This window comes from Furipterus horrens, unplaced genomic scaffold, assembly GCF_987537825.1.
Source record: "Furipterus horrens unplaced genomic scaffold, mFurHor1.1.pri manual_scaffold_3, whole genome shotgun sequence".
Classification (NCBI taxonomy): domain Eukaryota; kingdom Metazoa; phylum Chordata; class Mammalia; order Chiroptera; family Furipteridae; genus Furipterus; species Furipterus horrens.
The window spans coordinates 201,081,201-201,100,821 of NW_028327173.1; the positions used below are offsets into that span (position 1 = coordinate 201,081,201).

At 38.9% G+C, this 19,621-nt stretch overlaps 1 protein-coding gene across 1 annotated transcript in view; it reads right to left on the bottom strand.

The window, feature by feature from the left end:
- The window catches only part of EML5 (EMAP like 5), a 128,356-nt gene that overhangs the window by 57,647 nt on the left and 51,088 nt on the right, over positions 1-19,621 (bottom strand). The window contains exons 16-20 of the mRNA XM_090271281.1: positions 19,316-19,409; positions 18,257-18,357; positions 12,884-13,086; positions 4,635-4,746; positions 2,759-2,886 (exon numbers count right to left, since the gene is read on the bottom strand). Coding sequence (XP_090127407.1) covers positions 2,759-2,886; positions 4,635-4,746; positions 12,884-13,086; positions 18,257-18,357; positions 19,316-19,409 — 638 coding nt within the window. The remainder of the gene's footprint in view (positions 1-2,758; positions 2,887-4,634; positions 4,747-12,883; positions 13,087-18,256; positions 18,358-19,315; positions 19,410-19,621) is intronic.

The window sequence follows — 19,621 nt, forward strand, 5'->3', positions numbered from 1 at the left end:
GGTTTAAAATCTGAAAACCAATTAACGTAATACACCATTAAGAGTAAAATCGAAAACCAAAACCACATGATACTCTCAAAAGAAAGAGAAAAAGTATTTGACAAATGCTCTTAAGAAAAATATGTAACAAACCAGGAATAAAAGCATAATTCCTCAACCTGACAAAGGACATCTATGAAAAATCCGCAGTTAACACTTATCCCTAAAATTAGGGGTAAGACCAGGATGTCTCACTCCTTCTATTCAACATTGTGCGAAGAGTCCAGTCAGGGTAATTAGACGAGAAAAAGAAATAACAGGCGTCCAGATTAAAAAGGGGGAAGGAAACCTATCTCCATCTGCAGATGACATGACCTGGATACAAAAAAATCCAGAAAATCCTAAAAAAAATAATTTACTAAGAAAAACCATTAGAACTACTAAGTTGTTATTTTTAACAAATCATGAGACCTGTACACTCAAAATTATAAAAGAGTGTTGGAAAAAGTTAAAGAACCTGAGTAAATGGAGAGATCCATGTTCATGGACCGGAGGGCTTCATACTGTTTGCAGGCACTATTTTCCAAACTGCTCCACAGAATTCTGTTGCTACTAACATAGTTGCACATGCTTTTTGGTACATACAGTGAATGCACTTCTGTTGTGTACATGCATTCCCACACTTTTAATTACTATAGTTTTATATTATCTTTATTTCTAGCATGAAGTTGCTCAAAAATTTGGCTATTTTAAAATATTTTTTCCCTTTTAGATGATTTAAAAAACTCCTCCAAGAATTTGTGAAAAATCTCCTTAGGATTTGGATTATAATTATACTGAATTTACAATTTATTCAATTCTTTTACGCTTTAAGTAAAACTGTATACTTTTCTTAACACAGGTCTTGCATATTTTTACCTATATTTATTCCTGGTTATTGTACAGTTTCATTTATGAGTACCATTTTTTGTGTCATATTTTCTGATTATTGCTAATATATAGACATACTACTGTGTGTTGATTTTGCATCTACTCACTTTATAGGATTCCTCAATAAGGTCTACTAAACTTTCAGTTTATTCTCTTGAATATTCAATGGACATAGTTATAATGTCTGCAATACTGACAGTGTCGTTTCTAACACTTATGCCTTTTTTTGTGTTGTTTGACTAAACTGGCTAATACCTAACCCACAGCTGGACAACAACGGGAGAACTGGTATCCTTACCTTCTTCCTGATGTAAAAAAAAACACAGTAGATATGAAATCTTAAACTCTATAATAAATATAAAAATATTAGAATGTCATTTATGACTTCTAAAAATCGTAAAATTATGAAATTGTGTGTGTGTTTTCAATGGTGCCATCTATGGATTCATCTGTAAAAGCGTACTTGTCTAATATTTCCCAAGAGATCATAAACATGCTGATAAACACCACAATGCCATCATCTCTTTAATTCAATGGAATATTACGTGCCGAAATTAAAGAGTGAGGCATGAAAGTCTGACAGTTAATTTAAGGTAAAATGTAGTAGCTGCTTGTAAATTCTCCTGGGTGCGTCAGGATATTCTATGAACACTGAAGTCTGCGCACTGTTCTCACCCAACTGTCCTCTTTGGTATTTTAACAGGAGAGCAGTGGGGGTGGGAGAAAAAGTAAGTCTGTATTAGGAAAGGCCGTGACTCTTTTTCAGGGTAAAAGGCAAACCCTAAACTGATGTTGCTGTATAGAGCTGTGTGAGGCTGTTTTTCGTTAGGGCAGATCAGTGATTTTCAACTGGTGTACCACAAGAATTTCTAGAGCATGCAATACCCAACTATTCAGCCAAGGACCCCTTTTCCCTGAGATTGTCAAATTAAAAAATCACAATGGCCAACACAACAACAGACATCCAGTTCAAAAGTACACTTTTTTTTTGTCAGATCAGCAAAAAATGTATTTTTTGATGTGCTGCAGAATTTTAGTAATTAGTTTATGTGCGCCATGAGATGAAAAAGGTTGAAAATCTCTGGGGCAGATCCTACGGTACTTGGTGTGTTTTACATTATCAATTTATTTCCCTCCTTACTTTTCAGAAAAACATCATGCATATAGGAAATTACATGTGAAAAATTAATACAGCATTCCCTGCTGTTTCATTTTACATTTCTACCACACAAATTTTTATATCCCTGAATTTTTGTTTTATTATTAATATACACTGTGGGGCAAAAGCAGGTTTACAGTTGTATGTGAAACTCTTTATTCTTCTATTATTATGTATTAATTATTTTATTATTTTCCATATGAACAACTGTAAACCTACTTTTGCCTCACCTGTACTTTCACTGACATTTTCAGCAACAAAGCTTTAGCATACATTCATTTTCAGTTGTTCTAAGTTAGAAACCTGCGAATGAACAAAATGAACTAAGGAGTTTCACAGGAAAACAATCGCCTTAGGTTCAACAAATATACTTGAAAGAAATAAAATTAAATATGAAATAAATGGACTGGGTTAAATTAATTACAATTGTTTTTTTTCTTCCATTGGTTTGTTTTGCAATAAGAAATTACTTAAAATGTTGGCTACTACCCACATGATAACACATACATTTTTTTACTGAATCTATGCATTTAGTTATAATAAAATCTTAAGATTTTGGTATACAGTAACATTAACAAATATTACCCTCCTTAATGTAACATCATATTCCACCACTATCAACTTTGGCTCTTATGTATTAAATCAATTATATACAAAGGGGAAAAAAAGCATATTAACATTTGAAATTACCTGGACCAGAAGTGTTATCGGGCCACTTTTATCCACTTCTAGTATTTCACCATTCTTTGTGCCTACTAAAATATGACCATGTCCTAATGATATGGCACGTATAGATGGGTTATCTTCCAAGAGGAGACCTGGAATGTTAAATGAAGATGTTCTTCTAGGTATGCAGTTACTATAGCGCAAGAATATATATATTGCCAATGATACTTATTTTGACAACGAAAATCCCACTACAAGGTTGCTTTCTCCTGTATTTTAAATATTCTAATAAGTGCACCAATCTCAAAAGTACCACCTATATACTACAATTGGATAATTCTATACAATCCCAGGTCCCCTACTACCATTCTGAAAACTGTTTCTTGACTTCTTCTATCTGTACCTCCTTACCCACCTCCTGACCCTCTAAGAGCATGTACAATATTCTGGCTAATAATTTTAAATCAACTCAATTTAAGATGAATTCATTTGTGTCTACTGTGTCCTAAGCAGGCTTCAGAAATATACTGCTTAACGTAACAGAGGCAGCGCCTGCCCTCACAGAGAACATAACAAGAAAAACAGACCCTGTCTGTATGAGAAGCATATTGAAAAAGGAGCATACAGTAAGGGAATTTAACCTTTCCTTGGGAGGAGAATGGGAGGGAAACGAATCATCCTAGAAGGACTAATGTTTGAGAGTTGAAAAAATAAATATTTGATCAGGTAACTAGAGAAGGGGAGAGAGAAGAAAGGGAAGATTCTAGACGCAGTACAGTAGTTGTTCCTCTCTGCAGGGGCTACGTTCCAAGGCCCACAGTGGGTGCCTGAAACTGGGGGGAGTGCGAACCCTATAAGTACTGTGCTTTTCCTATACATACATACTTACAACAAAGTCTGACTCATAAATTAGGCACAGGAAGGGATTAACAACAACCGCTATAATAAAACAGAACGATGATAACCATACACTGTAATAAGAGTTATGTGAATGTGGTCTCTCACAAAATACCTCGCTGCACTGCACTCACCCTTCTTCTCGGGATGTGACATGTGTCAAATGCCTTAATAAGTTAGGGATTTTCGCCTTTTCACTCAAAGGAAGCACCTTATAGCTTTTCTTTGGCGTATCTGATTGCCAGCACCACCACTCTTTGGGCCATTATGAAGTAAAATAAGGGGGACATGAACAAAAAAAAACTGTGATACCCTAACAGCAGATCCGATGACTGGGGAGGTTCAGTGACTGACTGGCGGGGAGCGTGTACCGCATGGGTACACAGGCAAAGGGCAGACTCCTATTCAGGGCAGGACAGAACGGGACAGCACACGAGTTCACTGTGCTACTCAGAACAGCGTGCAAGTTAAAACTTAGGAATTGTTTATTTCTGAAATTTTTCATTTAATATTTTCAGACGGTGGTTCACCACAGGTAAATGCAACTGCAAAACTATGGCTGGGGGGGGCGGTGACTATTAAAATAGCACATAGAAAGGCCTGGAGGTTAGGGACAGACTCAGCATCTTAGTGTGCTGAGAGGAAGGGTAAAGGAAGGAACGGCCTGAAAGGCTAGAGAGGCAGGGTCACCACGTTTGAAAACAAACTCCTGATGGGTGGTAAATGTGGTGCTCATGCGGCAATTTTCTTTGGAAAAGCATAAGTGTTAAAAATTAACATTACTCATCTTGTTCTTGTTAATATTTTACCCTGTGCATCACAGAAAGTAGAGTTTGAAAGCACAGCAGTGATTCTAGCATTGTTACGTGGCTTCTCCCATTTAACTCTGATGCCTGCCTAATAAAGAATAAAAAATATATTCCATTGGTTCCACCTCAGTGACCACAGGTGCTAATGAGCCATTAATCTTTTCTCCTACAAAGTGAATTAAATCTCAAATCACCTTTAGATCCGGGGGCCAAAGCAGCTCTTTTAATAGCATAGGTCTTGAGACATCTTTCAAAGGAGTCATCCCAAAGAGCTACTACACCATCTTTTCCTCCAGTAACAAATCCCTATAAAAGTGAAAGTTTCAAGTTAATAAAGATCTAAATATTTTTAAAACAATAAGCTTCTTTGTATTGAAAAATTCTAGGGAAAGAGCATTACAGGTGAAAGTTACTGCTTGTATTAGTGTAAGAATCCATTGCACATTTTAAAACATCAAAATGGAATCTGCAAAAATATTTACAATGACACGGAACATTCTACTTTTAGGACAGGACTTTAAAAACACAGTTTGACCCTGGCGGGGTGGCTCAGTTAAGAGTGTTGTCCAAATACACCAGGGTTGCGGATTCAATCCCCAGTGAGGGCACATAAAAGAATCAACCAATAAATACCTAAGTAAGTGTGTAGGGGCACCCAATATTCCCTGTAAAAAGTTTCAATATGTAAGTATGTAAGGGCTTTAAATGTTCTTTGTAAGAAGTAGCAAGGACTTGCTAAAAGGCCTTGGAAAAAGGAATGTAAGAAGGAGTGTTATAGCAATTAGTGATTTACAAGCTAAAAGGACTTCAGCCTCTATCACCTCCCATTTGCTTGCTTGTGTCTGGTTTATAGCATTTGTGAAGGTTGTGCTTTGCAGAATGTCTAGCCCTTTGAAAATAAATTGCCTCACAGGGAGTTCGTCCCTGGCTGAAGAGCTGTGTTGCTGTCGAAGATAACCTTTAGCCTTGCGAATTTCTGTTCCTGTTACTGCCAAGACATTCCTGCAGTCCAGCCCAGCCCCCTTTTCCTAAGGCTGTTTCCCGCCAAAGAAGAAACAAAGAGACTGCACCAGTATAAAAACCCAGCGTTTAGACTCCATTGTAGGTTGGAGCATGTTAGAGACCTGCTCGGGTCTGCCCAACTCCTGGCCAATATTAAAAATCCTTTGCTTAACTTTATACACCGCTTCAGAGTGTTCAATCTCGCTATGTAGCCGTAACATTTTTGGAGGCCCCAGCGAGATGCCTCTGTAAAGCGGTGCCGCCTTCGGTGAGCCCCCGGGGCTTCGTGCGGTCCCGTGTGTCTAGCTGACGTGTGGCAGGACAGCGGCCGCAAGCTCTGATTGGGAGCAATTCCCTGCACCTTCAGGAGACACTCGGGAGCTGCTAGAAGCCCTGACGGCCCAGTCTAGAGTAAGCAAAGGACAGAGGACAGCCTCGGCGACAGGTGAGTGGCAACCCATTTGGGCAGCGGACTTGGGCCACTGCCACTGAGACTTGGTCTCTTTTGTCCTCTGGACGCAGAGGTACATATTCCCGAACAGGGAATTTGTTGAAGCCGGCTTGGCTAGCTTCATTTGGATTGTATAGAGCTCTTTTGGTTTTGGGGTTCTGCTGCCTGTAGCCGATGCTGTTCATCTAATCTCAGAAGCCTAGGCGGGGTTTGGGTGGGATTGTTTAACCTCTGAGTGAATGTGTGAGTGAATGTTAAGGTTAAAGTAAAAAAGTTATTTCCTCCTTTTTGTGTGCTTCCACAAACTTCGGTCTATGGAGTCTGAGTAGGCTCTAGCCTCGCAGGAGGAGAGGCCAAGCGGGCATTTGTTTGGCTTCCTTTGGGAGCTCCCAGCCCGTGTTTGTCTGCGCCGTGAGGGGGGAATTGCTCCTGTGCCTTGTGTTCCAGCTTCTAATTGTAATCCAAATTAAGTGCATGTTTGCAGCAGTCACCTTAGCCAACATAAGGGGACGCCAGTCTAAGCCTGCACCCACAGTTCTTGACTGTGTGCTCCAGAATTTCCCCAAGTTCCGGGGACAAAATCCCTTCATAAACTCTGGCACCCTGGAAACATTCTGTAGGTCAGAGTGGCCTGCTTTTGGGGTCGGATAGTCCCACCCCCCCTTGGGAGTACTTTAAATCTAAATATTATAAGTGTAAAATGGTGTCTCTCGGGAAGCAAAAATGCAACAAGCAGAAAGGAGAGGGTTATTGGGGGAAGTAGCAAGGCAGGAGGGAGCTGTGCCTTGAAAGAGTGGCTCCTGCTCTGCACTTCTAAGGGAAAAGTGTTTTTTTAAGAAGAAAAAAAAAAGGTATTATCTTGCAGATGGCTAGTGAAGGCCAAACAAACGTGGGTTAGTTTAACATATTCTGTAATCTGGGAAGGCCCCTGGTTCCCAGATCAAATTGCTATCTCTCAAACAGCTGCAGGCGTGGGAGAGGGGGGTGGGGAACAGGAAAACCAAGGCTATCAATATGGGTAGTGTCACAAAAAAAAAAAAAAAAAAAAAAAAAAAAAAAGCCTAGGACCCTCTGTGCTGTCTCCCGCTGCCTTATAGCCCTGGCCAGAGGGATGAGGCTCCTTAAAAATTTCCCCAGAGAACTTGCTTGCAGCATTTCTTTCCACCCCAGGTAACTTCTAGCAATTCAGTTTGCATCTGAATACTCCCTGCTGGAGCTGCAAGGAGGGACAATGTTAAATTTGCTAGCGAAGCAGCCATCTAATCCCCTTGCTACAGGTTATAGAAACAGCAGAATGTCTGTCTCTCCAACATGGAGGGAAAAAAAAAAAAAAGTGACACTTTTAAAACTCAGGCCGCTCTTCAAACTGGTGCAAGCTGCTTGGGTGCCAATCAGCAACACCTCTAAAGCTGTAACTAAAGAGCCTTCAATCTCCTCACTGCTTCAGCAGGGGGAATGTGCCTGTATCTTAAGGAAAAGTGTTGTTACACATGAATAAAACTAATGTCCATTCTAGACATCCTCTTCAATAGGAAAGAAAGAGGAATAATCAGGTGGGCTGCTATAAGAATATAAAAAAAAATGCAAGCATCCTCCTGGTCAGGGAATTGTCCTGGCCAAACAAAAGGTTCCCAATAAAATCCTAAATAGAATAGTAATAGGCCAAATAAAACAATTGAAAAACTTCTCAGGAAAGCTCAAAAGTGTATGTTAGAAAAGAAGAAGAAGAAGAAGCAGGAAGCTTCAGAAAACTGCAGAATATCTACAAATCTAGGGAATTTTAGCTGCTAAATACTGAGTTTGGGTAGAGTCCTTTGCAGTGTGGAAAAGAATTGGAAATGGGTTATGGTTAAATCTGAATGGGTAAACATATAGAAAGGTTGTGAAAGTTTTTAAACCTGGGAAAAGGGAAACCTCAACTACTTGTGGTCTAATTGTATGGTTACTGTACCTCTGTATTGGCATTTAGCCATTGGGGACCTATGGAAGGTCTGGAATTCTCTGTATTGGTACTGGCCATATAATCTGAAAGGAAAATTGAGGTTCCCCAGAGAGAGTTAAAAAGAAAAAAAAGAAAACTTCACATGTAGGAAAGTGAACAAAAGAAAGTATAAGGCATGGAAATGCAGTTTTAGTAAATATTAGAAGAACAAGGATTTTCCTTCACACTGTATATTTTTCTCCCTACTGATCCCTCCAGAATTTGGCAATTTAAAGAAGTAAGTAATGACATTAGGTTTCTTTGCATAAAACTAAAAAGACCAGTTGTTAATAAAGGTATTGTTAACCAAGACATTGACTGGAATAATATGCCTGAAAGAGGCATGCTTAGGCTCTGGTTGTTACCAGGAAGCCCTAAGGAACTGGATTTAACTTTTGAAGCTAAGAAAAGCCCATGAGAAAAAAGGCCTGACACCTTGGTTGGTTGTGCGGTTCATGGCAGTCTTTCCAGGGAAGGAACGAAGGTTGCTTTCCTGAAAAATGGCTAGAAGGAACCTCAAGGCACAATGAAAAATCCAAAGGATTTGCGAAAAGCAGGTGTTTACAGGCAAGGCTGAATGGCAGGTGTGTGGCTCAGCTTCTGTGCCCTAGTGGGCAGACTAATAGTCAGCATGAAGGTTCCTTGTATAAGTTCCAGCAAAGTAGACTTAAAAATCATATGTGGTCAATCACTGCTCTTGTTGTGTTTATGCAAATGAACAGGCTAAATTAAAACTGGACTTAATGCAGCCCTTTACTGACAAGGAGGGTGATCTTAAGGAGAAAAATCATGACTTAAGGAAAATTGCAATGCTCAGTGCAGCTAACTGTCTATAAAGTTTGTTTTTCATTTGAAAGTTAAACCAAGTCTGTGACATTATCAAGGATGCTTTATTTACAGGCAAGAAGAATGTCAAATGCCTTGCAACTGGATGTCTTCCCAATAAGACAGTCTCTCCGATTTGGAGACTGGTTTGTGAATTGTGTTGTGTGAATTAACATGTGTGTTCTTTCTGTTTTCACAGGGCATAAGCTTATGATCTCATTACCTGAGTAATTGTACTTATAGGCCTCACTTAAGAAGCCCATCTGCAGTGCCTCCTCCTAAGACTCGACGGTTTGGCTGAACTAAGTGGTTGGGTTGGTAAAGTATGGGGTAGTCTGTGAGCTTCACTTTAAAAACTTATTCCTCTTTTCTATCCTAATGACTTGGACAAAAAGGGCCTAAAGGTCTGAGAGGGGGGAAAAACCTAAAATATTTCCCTCAGCCCTAGCTAAGTATAGTGAGCAAAAGAATTTTGGACAGGTGTGACATGCCCTGCACACCTTCCTCCAAAGAAGCCATTTCTTTTCCTAATGTGGGACATTGAAAAATTAATCTCTGTCTTTTGTCATCTAGTGGTTGTGGGTTAAATTATGCCTTTTAACCCTGTTGCCAAATCTGTTGCCTCAAGAATATGACAAGGATGTCAATTTGTCCAACAGTGCCAGCCCTTGGAAACCAAGAATGCCGCTGCCCGGGGACAGCCAACTGACCTGGACTCTGCAAAATCCTTCCCCATAAGGGAGGGCCGCACTCCCCTCCACCCCCACTCTTATTAGAAATTCCTAGACCCAAGGGTAGGTAGGACGACGACCATGTTCAGCTTGAAGCAGCTAGAAGAGCACGAGACCTTCGCCCATTGTCCTCTTATAAAATAAAAGGTCTTAAGTCTAAGGAGGGGAATTATACAGGGGCTTCAGACATTCCTTATAAGAAAAGAAAAAAAACTGGGAATTAGGCTAATTCCTCCCAAGTATACTGCACTACACTGAAAAAAAAAGGGTAAGGCAAAAATAAGTACAGTGCCATAAAATTTTCTATCATTTTGAATGTAGTGCTTTCTTTGTTGGGCATTTCCTTAATTGCTATTAATCTTTGACTAGTTTTCAAAGCTGTAGAAACTTATTTTAGTCAGTTCCTACTTGTTAATTTAATGTTTCCATAAGGGTCTGGAAATTTGTTTTCCATCATCTTGCTAACATTCCATTTGCTCTTCTTATTAATCATTGAATCTACAATGCATGGCACATAGCAAGTGCTTAACAAATGTCTGCTAAATTAAATTGTAAGTGTTTGCTTTAGGTTTGTGAGATATGTTGCTGGTATTTTAATAGAAATTGCATTGAATCTATGAATTGCTTTAAATAATGTGGACATTTTGGAAATGTTAATTCTTCCCATCCATGGATGTGGTGTATGCTTCCATTTATTTGTGTCTTTCTTAATTTCTTTCTTCAGGGTTGTGTAGCTTTCCGAGTGCAGGTCTTTTGCCTCTTTGGTTAAGTTTATCCCTGAATACTGTTGTTTTTCTTGTTGCTATAGTAAATGGAATTTTTTTCTGGTTTCTATCTCTAATGTTTTGTTGGTATATAGAAACGCTTTTAATTTCTGAATATTAACTTTGTGCCCTGCTGTTTTGTCAAATTCATTTATTAGGTCAAGTAGTTTTTTCGTAAAGTCTGTAAGGTTTTCTATGTATACTATCGTGTCTTCTGCAAGTGGTAACAGTTTTGTCTTCCTTACCAATTTGAATGTCTTTAATTTCTTCCTGTCTAATTGCTGTAGTTAGAACTTCCAACACTGTTTAAAAAAAAAAAAAAAAAAAAAAGGAAAAAAAGTAGATAGACATCCTTATCTTGTTCCTAATCTCAGAAGGAATGTTTTCAGTTTTTGTCCATTGAGTAGAATGTTGGCTTCAGGTTTCTCATATATTGCCTTAATTATGTTAAGGTATGCTCCCTCTATTCCCATTTTGCTAAGGGTTTTCATCATAAATGGGTGTTGTACTTTATCAAATGCTTTTTCTGCATCTATTAATATGATCATGTAATTTTCGTCATTCATTTTGTTTAGGTGATGTATTATATTTATTGATTTGCGAATATTAAACCATCCTTGTGTCCCTGGGATGAATCCCACTTGATCGTAGTGTATAATCTTTTTGATGTATTGCTGGATCCTGTTTGCCAATATTTTGTTCAGAATTTTAGCACCTATGTTCATTAGCGATATTGGCCTGTAGTTTTCTTTCTTTGTTATGTCTTGACCTGGTTTTGAAATTAAGGTAATACTGGCTTCATAGAAAAAGTTTGGAATTTTTCCCTTTTCTTGAATTTTTGGAATAGTTTGAGAAGGGTAGAAGTTAGTTCTTCCCTAAATATTTTGTAAAATTAGCCTGTAAAGCCATCCGGTCCAGGGCTTTTGTGTGCCGGGAAATTTTTGATTACTGTTTCAATTTCCTTCTTTGTTATTGGTCTGTTAAGACTTTCTACTTCTTAATTCTGTTTTGGAAAATTATATGTTTCTAGAAATTTGTCCATTTCATCTAGGTTGTCAAGTTTCTTGCCATATAGTTGTTTATAGTAATTTCTTACAATTTTTTGTATTTCTGTGTTATCAGTCATAATATCTCCTCTTTTGTTTCTAATTTTGTTTATTTGGATTCTTTTTTTTCTTTATAAGCCTAGAACCAGCCCCTGCTTTTGTTAATCTTTTAAGTTGTTTGTTTAGTCTCAGTGTCATTTAATTCTGCTCTAACCTTAATAATTTCCTTCCTTCTGCTTGCTCTGGGCTTTGTTTATTATTGTTTTTCTAGTTTTTGTAGCTGTGGGGTTAAATTTTTGTGTGGAGTTCTTCTATCCTCTTTGGGTAGGCCTGTATTGCTATGGACTTTCCTCTCAAAACTGCTTTTGCTGTGTCCCTTTTAGTTTTGGGATGTTGTATACTCATTATCATTTGTTTCTGAAAACTTAATTTCTTCCTTGCAGCTCCTGAAAGCTAGCATTATAAATACCCAACTCCTTATCCTTGCTACTAAGCCCCTCCTGAAAACCAGGGTTTAAAAACCCTACTTATAGTCCCTAGACGTACCTAATATGTTTAGTCCAGGGACTAGAGGGGGGATTATGTAGGGGCACCCAATATTCCCTGTAAAAAGTTTCAATATGTAAGTATGTAAGGGCTTTAAATGTTCTTTGTAAGAAGTAGCAAGGACTTGCTAAAAGGCCTTGGAAAAAGGAATGTAAGAAGGAGTGTTATAGCAATTAGTGATTTACAAGCTAAAAGGACTTCAGCCTCTATCACCTCCCATTTGCTTGCTTGTGTCTGGTTTATAGCATTTGTGAAGGTTGTGCTTTGCAGAATGTCTAGCCCTTTGAAAATAAATTGCCTCACAGGGAGTTCGTCCCTGGCTGAAGAGCTGTGTTGCTGTCGAAGATAACCTTTAGCCTTGCGAATTTCTGTTCCTGTTACTGCCAAGACATTCCTGCAGTCCAGCCCAGCCCCCTTTTCCTAAGGCTGTTTCCCGCCAAAGAAGAAACAAAGAGACTGCACCAGTATAAAAACCCAGCGTTTAGACTCCATTGTAGGTTGGAGCATGTTAGAGACCTGCTCGGGTCTGCCCAACTCCTGGCCAATATTAAAAATCCTTTGCTTAACTTTATACACCGCTTCAGAGTGTTCAATCTCGCTATGTAGCCGTAACAAGTGGAACAACAAATCAATGTTTTTTTCTCTCTCTCTTCCTCTCTTTTTCTAAAGGCAATACATTTTTTTTTTTTAATTTGAAGAAAAAACACTGTTTATAATTTGGAACCCTAAGGTAGCTCCTCTACTTTTAGCAAGTTACATATATTCTCCTGGAGGCTTCCAAAATCTTATCTTTTAAAAAGAAAGTGTTATATCAGTAGCTACCTCACAGGACATGGTGATAACATATAAACCCCTTAAACAATTTCTGACATATAGTAAGTGATGAACACATATTAAGTTAAACTTTTTTTCTTAAACAGCAGACCTATCTCACTCTGGGTTGAGGAGTTGAAAAGAAAAATAAAACAAGGTCAGGAAGACCAGCTTATGACCGAGGGGCTCAGCTACACTGAATGCCAACGTTCCTTTGCTCGTGAAAATGCTCTACCCTCCACGACCCAATTCTGTTTAACTTAAAGCGCCTTTAGGGTACTTACTTTCTCCAACGCGTGCATACTGAACACTGGTCCATCGTGTGCTTTAACTGTCTTCACGAGAAAGACGTCTCTCCAGATGCACACGTCTCCCGTGGACGTCCCAGAGAAGGCCGTCTCTTCGGTCCAGCCGTATGCCGCACACATCATTGTGTCGCTCTTCCCCAGTGCACCCACGCAGCCTTTTCTTCCAACCAGTCCTCCCCCTGGTCACAAAAAGTATTATGAAAGGACCGCTTCCAAAAGAGCTAAAATTACAAAGCAGTAACATCTCTCTGCTACTGTTGCTGTTGTTTAAATAGAAAGTCATGGAACAGCAAGAAGAGGTAAACGGAAAAATACGGTTTCTCAGTGAGCGACTTGGGCAACACCTTGCCTGGCTGTTTTCTTATGGTTGCTTTTAGGTCATAGCTTTAAAAAAAAAAAAAAAAAAACCCATAGAATTGTATATTTCAGATTTATTTATTTATTTATTTATTTAGAGATAGGGGAAGGGAGGTAGGAAGAGAGGAAGAGAAATATCAATGGGCTGCCCTGACTGGGGACCAGACCCGCAACACAGGCATGTGTCATGACTGGGAACTGAATCCGCGACCCTTTGGTTCACAGGATGATACCCAACCATCTGAGCCACACCAGTCAGGGCAGGCCATAGCTTTTCGAATAAACAAAAGCATATATGATTTAAAGCAGTTTTAAGCAGTCCCCAGCACTTTTTGTTTTTCAAAATTTTTATTATGACATATTTAAGCATATAAAAAGGTATTAAAAAACAATACAAAGCATACCTACGTATCTACTATCAACTTACATAAAATTACTAAAACAACTGATATGTGATGCCAATCCCATCTCCCGCTGTCAACCCCCTCCTATTCTGAATGTGTTGATTATTCTCATGCATTCTTTACACATACTTTACTGCTTATTTATGAATTCCTAGAAAACATGTCATATTATTTTTCTTGTTTTCAAATTTTCTGTAAATGCCATTCTGTATGTATCCTTCTGCAACTTGTTTTTCACTATTTGTAATGGAGTTTTATACATGTTGATTTGTACCTCTAGAAAACTCACTTCCATAACTACATAGCCTTCCGTTTTCCTATTAAGAGGCACTGAAGTTGCTTCCAAGTTTTTGCTATTGAAAATAACGCGGCTTTAAACATTCTTGTAAGGGCCTCTCCTATACAAGTGCAAGAGATTCTTGGAACGCCTAGGAATGGCTCTGGGTATGTGCAAAACATGATCTGGTGAGTTGGGGCTGAAGTAATACATCCAAGTCTGAAAACTTACTCGTGTCCTATGTGGCTTACAACTTGAAAGTTACTTGAATTTGGGAAATGCCTTCACAAAGCCTATTCTTTTCTAATATATGCTTCACTTCTTCCTACATTTACATATTTTACCTGAAAGGTTTAAGAGAACTAGGACTTTGATGTCAAATTGCCGGAATTTATTAGTACACTAATTATATGGAAAAGAGACACTTTCATTTTAAAATTTGAACTTCTTCCACAGTTACTAATTTATAGTTACGAATAACCGAAGTAATGAAACATTCCATTTCTATATCATTTTATAGCTATAAAAAATTTTTAGAAAATGTCTTCAACAGAAAAAAAGGAGTCTGTATACCACCTGGTTAATTTCGTAAGTTAAATCCTTTTGCAATAATGAATACTACATCAATGCAGCAGCCAATAAATGACGATAAAATAAATCTTATATTTGTTTAAAATGTATCAAGGTACCTCCAGTCAAGATGGCAGCATAGGCAGACAGGGCTCACCTCCTTGCGCAACCACATCAAAATTACAACTAAAATACAGAACCACCACTCCTCGGAACTGTCAGAAGTCAAGCTGAATGAAGTCTGACAACTATGGAATTAAACAAAACATCCATCCAGAGGTAGGAGGGGCAGAGATGTGGAACAGGCTGGGCCCTCATCCACATGTGATGGATAAAAATCTGGATGGGATATTTAGGGAGTGATGCACCCCAGCCCTACACCGGGCCCCCCAGCCCAGGGTTCCAGTGCCAGGAAGATAAGTCCCCACAACTTCCAGCTGTGAAGACCAGTGGGGACTGAGTCAGTGGAAGAAACTACTGGAGCCCCAAGCAGTTCCTCTTAAAGAACCTACACTCAGACTCACTCCCTCTGAGCTCCAGCACCGGGGTAGCAGCTTGAAAGTCACCAGTGGTATGCAGGGAGGAACTGAAGTGTCTGAATCAAGGCGAGCAGACGCCATTGTCTCTTTTCTAAGCCCTCCCCCAACAGAGCCAGCAAGGTGGTGCCAATATCTGAGACTCCATCAACCTGGCTAACGCTGTTTGATCCGCCTTGGACATCCCCAGAGACACTGGCCCACTTAATTACAGGTCCACCCAAGCTCCTTTTCCATATGAATGGATGGTCTTGGCTCCTGCTTCATGACTTCCTAAATCCTCTCAAAAAAGCAACAGCAGGCCTCAGTGAGCCCCAGGCCTGGCACTACCAGCAGCTTGGCTTCACCTGGGAATCTCCAAGCCCAGCACAAGTAGCAGCCATCTCAGATTGCTTTATAGCTCAGACAAGGTGGCCGAGGCAAAAGACAGGTGGGGGCTGACCATGGCCTGCACCACCCAGAAAACCCCAGTGGCAGCACACCCAGTGGACAGCTACAGACCAGGTCAGAGCACCACCACCCTGCCCCTGCACAGCTGACCCTCCACGGAGGGCAGAGGTTGGTGGTTAGTGGTCACAGCCAGTCCTTGAAGCTGACTGGCCTGGGTAAATCCCTCCCATTTACCTGCCAACAGCAACCAAAGTTCAACTACAAAAAGAGGTTGTACTCAGCCCACACAAAGTACCCAGCTTGTGTGATAGGGAGGCTGTGCCACTGGACCCTACAGGACCCCTACTGTAATACATTAGGGCCACATGACCAAGACAAGGAGTCAAAGCAGCTCTACCCAATACACAGAAACAAACACAGGGAGGCTGCCAAAACAAAGGGACAAAGAAACATGGCCCAAATGAAAGAACAGATCAAAACTCCAGAAAAAGAGCTAAACGAAATGGATAAGCAATCTATCAGATTCAGAGTTCAAAACACTGGTTATAAGGATGCTCAAGGAACTTAGTGAGGACCTCAGCAGCATAAAAAAGATCCAGTCAGAAACAAAGGGTGCACTAATTGAAGTAAAGAACAATTTACAGGGAATCAACAGTAGAGAGGATGAAGCCAATAATCAAATTGATGATGTGGAACATGAGGCAAAAAACAACCAATCAGAATAACAAGAAGAAGAAAAAATGAGGATAGTATAAGCAGCCTCTAGGACAACTTCAAGAGGCCCAACATTTGTATCATAGGGGTGACAGAAGAAGAAGAAGAGCAAAAAATTGAAAATGCCAGTCCAGGAAGCAGAGTCCCAAACAAGATGGATGCAAAGAGGCCCACTCCAAGACACATCATAATTAAAATGCCAAAGGTTAAAGATAAAGAGAGAATCTTAAAAGCAGCAAGAGAAAAGAAGTTAGTTAGCTATAGGAGAGTTCCCATAAGACTGTCAGCTGATTTCTCAAAAGAAACTCTGCAGGCCAGAAGGGACTGGCAAAAAAAAATTCAGTCATGAAAAGCAGGGAGCTACAGCCAAGATTACTCTATCCAGCAAAGTTATCATTTAGAATCAAAGGGCAGATAAAATGCTTCCCAGACAAGGTAAAGCTAAAGGAGTTCATCACCAAACCATTATTATATGAAATGTTAAAGGGACCTACTTAAGAAAAAGAAGATCAAAACTATGAACAATAAAATGGAAAGAAATACCCCCCCATAAATATCAACAATTGAATCCAAAAACAAACTAAGCAAACAAGAACAGAGACAGAGAGCGTTTTGATGGTTGCCAGATGGGAGGGGGCCATGGGGAATGGGTAGAGAGGTGAGGGGATTAAGAAGTATAAATAGGTAGGTACAGAAGAGCCACAGGGATGTAAAGTACAGGAGAGGAAATGGAGCAGCCAAAGAACTCATAGGCATGACCAGGGACAGGAACAATGGTGGGGAGATTACCTGAGGGAGTTGGGGGGGGTGCTGGGTGGAGGGGTGGTAAAGGGGGAAAAATCAGGACAACTGTAATAGCATAATCAATAAAATATAATTAAAAATGCTTTTAAAATAAAATAAAATGTACCAAGGCAACTGTGAATCACTTTTTAAAAAATTAACTACTTATTCTGAATAATTTTATTTTTGTATTTAATCTTCATTGTATTTTTTTTCCATTACCAATTAGTTCCCTTATATCCCCCTGCCCCCAGCAATCTGGTGTCATGACCATGAGTTCTTTTTCCTTTTTGTTCAGTTCCTCTACCCGCTAACCCCCACCCCTCACTAGCTGTCATCCTGCTCTCCATCTATGAGTCTGTCTCTGTTTTGCTGGGCAAAGAACCTGAATAGACACTTCTCCAAAGAGGACATACAGATGGCCAATATACATAGGAAAAGATGCTCAATGTCACTAATCATCAAAGAAATGCAAATTAAACCCACAATGAGATACCACCTCACACCAGTCAGAATGGCCATCATCAATAAATCAACAAACAAACAAGTGCTGGCGAGGATGTGGAGAAACGGGAACCCTTCTGCACTGTTGGTGGGAATGCAGACTGGTGCAGCCACTGTGGAAAGCAGTGTGGAGATACCTCAAAAAATTGAAAATGGATCTGCCTTTTGACCCAGCAATCCCACTTCTGGGGAAATATCCGAAGGAACACAAAACACTAATACAAAAGTACACAAGCCGCCCTATGTTCATTGCAACATAATTTACAATCGCCAACATAAGGAAGCAGCCCAGTGTCCATCAGTAGATGGGTGTATAAAACAGCTATGGGACATTGACACAATGGAATACTACTCAGCTGTAAAAAAGAAGAAAATTTTACCCTTTTCAACAGTATAGGTGGACCTGGAGAACATAATGCTAAGTGAAATAAGCCAGTCAGACAAAGACAAATACTGTATGATTTCACTCATATGTCAGATCTATTTTGAATAATTTTAATTTTCATAAAAGATGCAAAGATAATACAGCAATCTCATACAGTACTTCTTACTCAGTTTCCCCTACCTCACTCAGTCTTCCCTAATGCTGACGTCTTCCATTTTTATAGACCATTTATCAAAACTAAGAAACCAACATGTAATATTGATATATTACTATTAACTGAACTCCAGACTGCATTCAAACTCCACCTGTTTTACCACTGTCCCTTTTCTGTTCCATGATCCAATCTACAATATCACATTGCATTCAGCTAAATCACTTTGAAAAGCAGTAATTTCTTAACTTTCAAAATAAAGAGAAGTACTTCCTTACCTGCTTTACGCCAAAATTTCATGTGTTTAATCCCAGCTGTAATTAATTTATCAGGCACGTAGGGGTTCATCTTTACAACAAAAATCTTATCTTTACTTCCTCTGAAATAAATAACAAAATGTTTTAATTCTTAAAACTAAATCTCTCCTGTAATAATCTTTTGCCTAATCCATACCCTATCTTGATTCCCTTTACTGAATGTTTGGCCCACCTGTCTCTCAGGTTTGGGCTATGTAATCACGCGTTTGTACATCTGTTATTTTATCATTATTTTAATTTTCTATTAACTCTTCTCAACAGAATCTTAAAAGACAGGAACAGTTAAAATTGGACTTCTTTTGCATGGTACCAACTGTACTAAATACTATGCATAGGAAATGTTATTTGTGGCATGAATTAATTCAAGATAATTTTAAAAAATACTTTGTTATAGTTTAATATAGCCTTTCCTGCTACAAAGTAAACTCTCTTTTATGGGGGCATTGTGTACATACTCTGGAAAAAAGCATTTACCTGTACATTAAGTGCTTTAATGTCTCACTTTGAGGAATAGAAAAGTTAAAAATTAATCTGACACTTGACTCCTTCCTACTTCAAAGAAATTGTTAATATTTTTATTATAAAAATAACACACGTGACTGTAGAAAATTTAGAAAATAAAAAGTATAACAAAAAATTTTAAATCTATATAGCTCCTTTATGATACACATGGATGTATCTTTTTTTACTTAAATATAATTATGAGCATTTTATCTTGCTTTCCAATAGCTATGTAACAGTTTATCACACAGTGAAATTCAGCCTGTAAATGGATAATAGCTATTTCCAATGTCATACTGCAGTTACATTAAAAAATGGGTTCTCAAGGATCAAACCTACAAATTAATCCTGAAATCATTTGTCTTTTTACCACGATTATATTACTTATTTAATGATAAAGATGGCAGTAATAGAAAAAAGTTACATGTTCGCTTGATTTCAAAACTGTTTTAATTTTCAAAAACTTTAAGTCCAAAGCAATTTCCGTATTTTGCAATGTGATACCGACTTTTCCCCTACCTTGTTATTGAAAGTTTCTCTCCCTTCTTCCAGTCCCACAGCACAATGGTGTGGCCCTCCTCTATTCCAACTGAAGCCAAACGCTTCCCATCCGCTACGGAAATTAATCAGAGAGATATACCATTACCATTCAGGAGATAAAAACCATTCAGCACATATTATAAAACAACAGTACCATATTTTAAATTGTACAGAATAATATTAAATGTTAGGTATACATACAGCTGTAAAAAGAACCTGAATTTATAAGGGGAGGAGAATTGTTTCTCAATGGATCTAAACATATCTGCGGACATTTTCTCTGAC